This window comes from Penaeus monodon, chromosome 33 (genome assembly GCF_015228065.2).
Source record: "Penaeus monodon isolate SGIC_2016 chromosome 33, NSTDA_Pmon_1, whole genome shotgun sequence".
In the NCBI taxonomy this organism is placed as follows: Eukaryota; Metazoa; Arthropoda; class Malacostraca; order Decapoda; family Penaeidae; genus Penaeus; species Penaeus monodon.
The window spans coordinates 14,897,715-14,898,215 of record NC_051418.1 but is presented as its reverse complement, the minus strand read 5'-3'; the positions used below and the strand labels follow the sequence as shown (position 1 = coordinate 14,898,215).

Below are 501 nucleotides of genomic sequence, written 5' to 3'. Positions count from 1 at the left end.
TAACTTGAAAGGGAGCATGTTTTCTCTTTAAAATATTCGAGTGTAAAAAAAGGCAGTATACCCCAAGAGGCTCCTTATAGGACCAGTCTAAAAAAAAAAAGACTAATAGCATCAAGCGAAAAATAAACCACTTTTGGTTTAAAGCCTACAGCAATAACAAGTGTGAATTTTTAAAATTTTTCCAACCCACCTTCTTTTCACTATAAAGCCAATTTGAAACGTAGGTTTGTTTTAAACCTTCACAGTCAGATTGGGGATTATAGGCATGAGTAAGCTGATGAGGGTGGGCATGCGTATTTATAATATAAATAAAAGATTTCCTTTTCTCTTCCAAAAGATTTTTAATAATATATTTGAAAAAGGTTTGGGAAAAGATCTATACTAGCGGCTCAAATATCAAAAAACCCGAACTTTTGCACACAGTGAATTTTTTCCCCCCGGGGATTCCACACAAAAACCCTTTTTTTCTTCTTCGACATATACTTCGCCCATTCTAGTAAA

The 501-nt window shown here is 34.1% G+C and overlaps 1 protein-coding gene across 1 annotated transcript in view; it reads right to left on the bottom strand.

The window, feature by feature from the left end:
- The window catches only part of LOC119594266 (DNA repair protein complementing XP-C cells homolog), a gene marked incomplete in the record, with an annotated part of 63,731 nt that extends 63,239 nt beyond the window's left edge, over window positions 1-492 (bottom strand). Inside the window, 2 exon segments of the mRNA XM_037943331.1 lie at window positions 191-274; window positions 484-492. Coding sequence (XP_037799259.1) covers window positions 191-274; window positions 484-492 — 93 coding nt within the window.
- Between the last annotated feature and the right edge of the window lie 9 nt (window positions 493-501).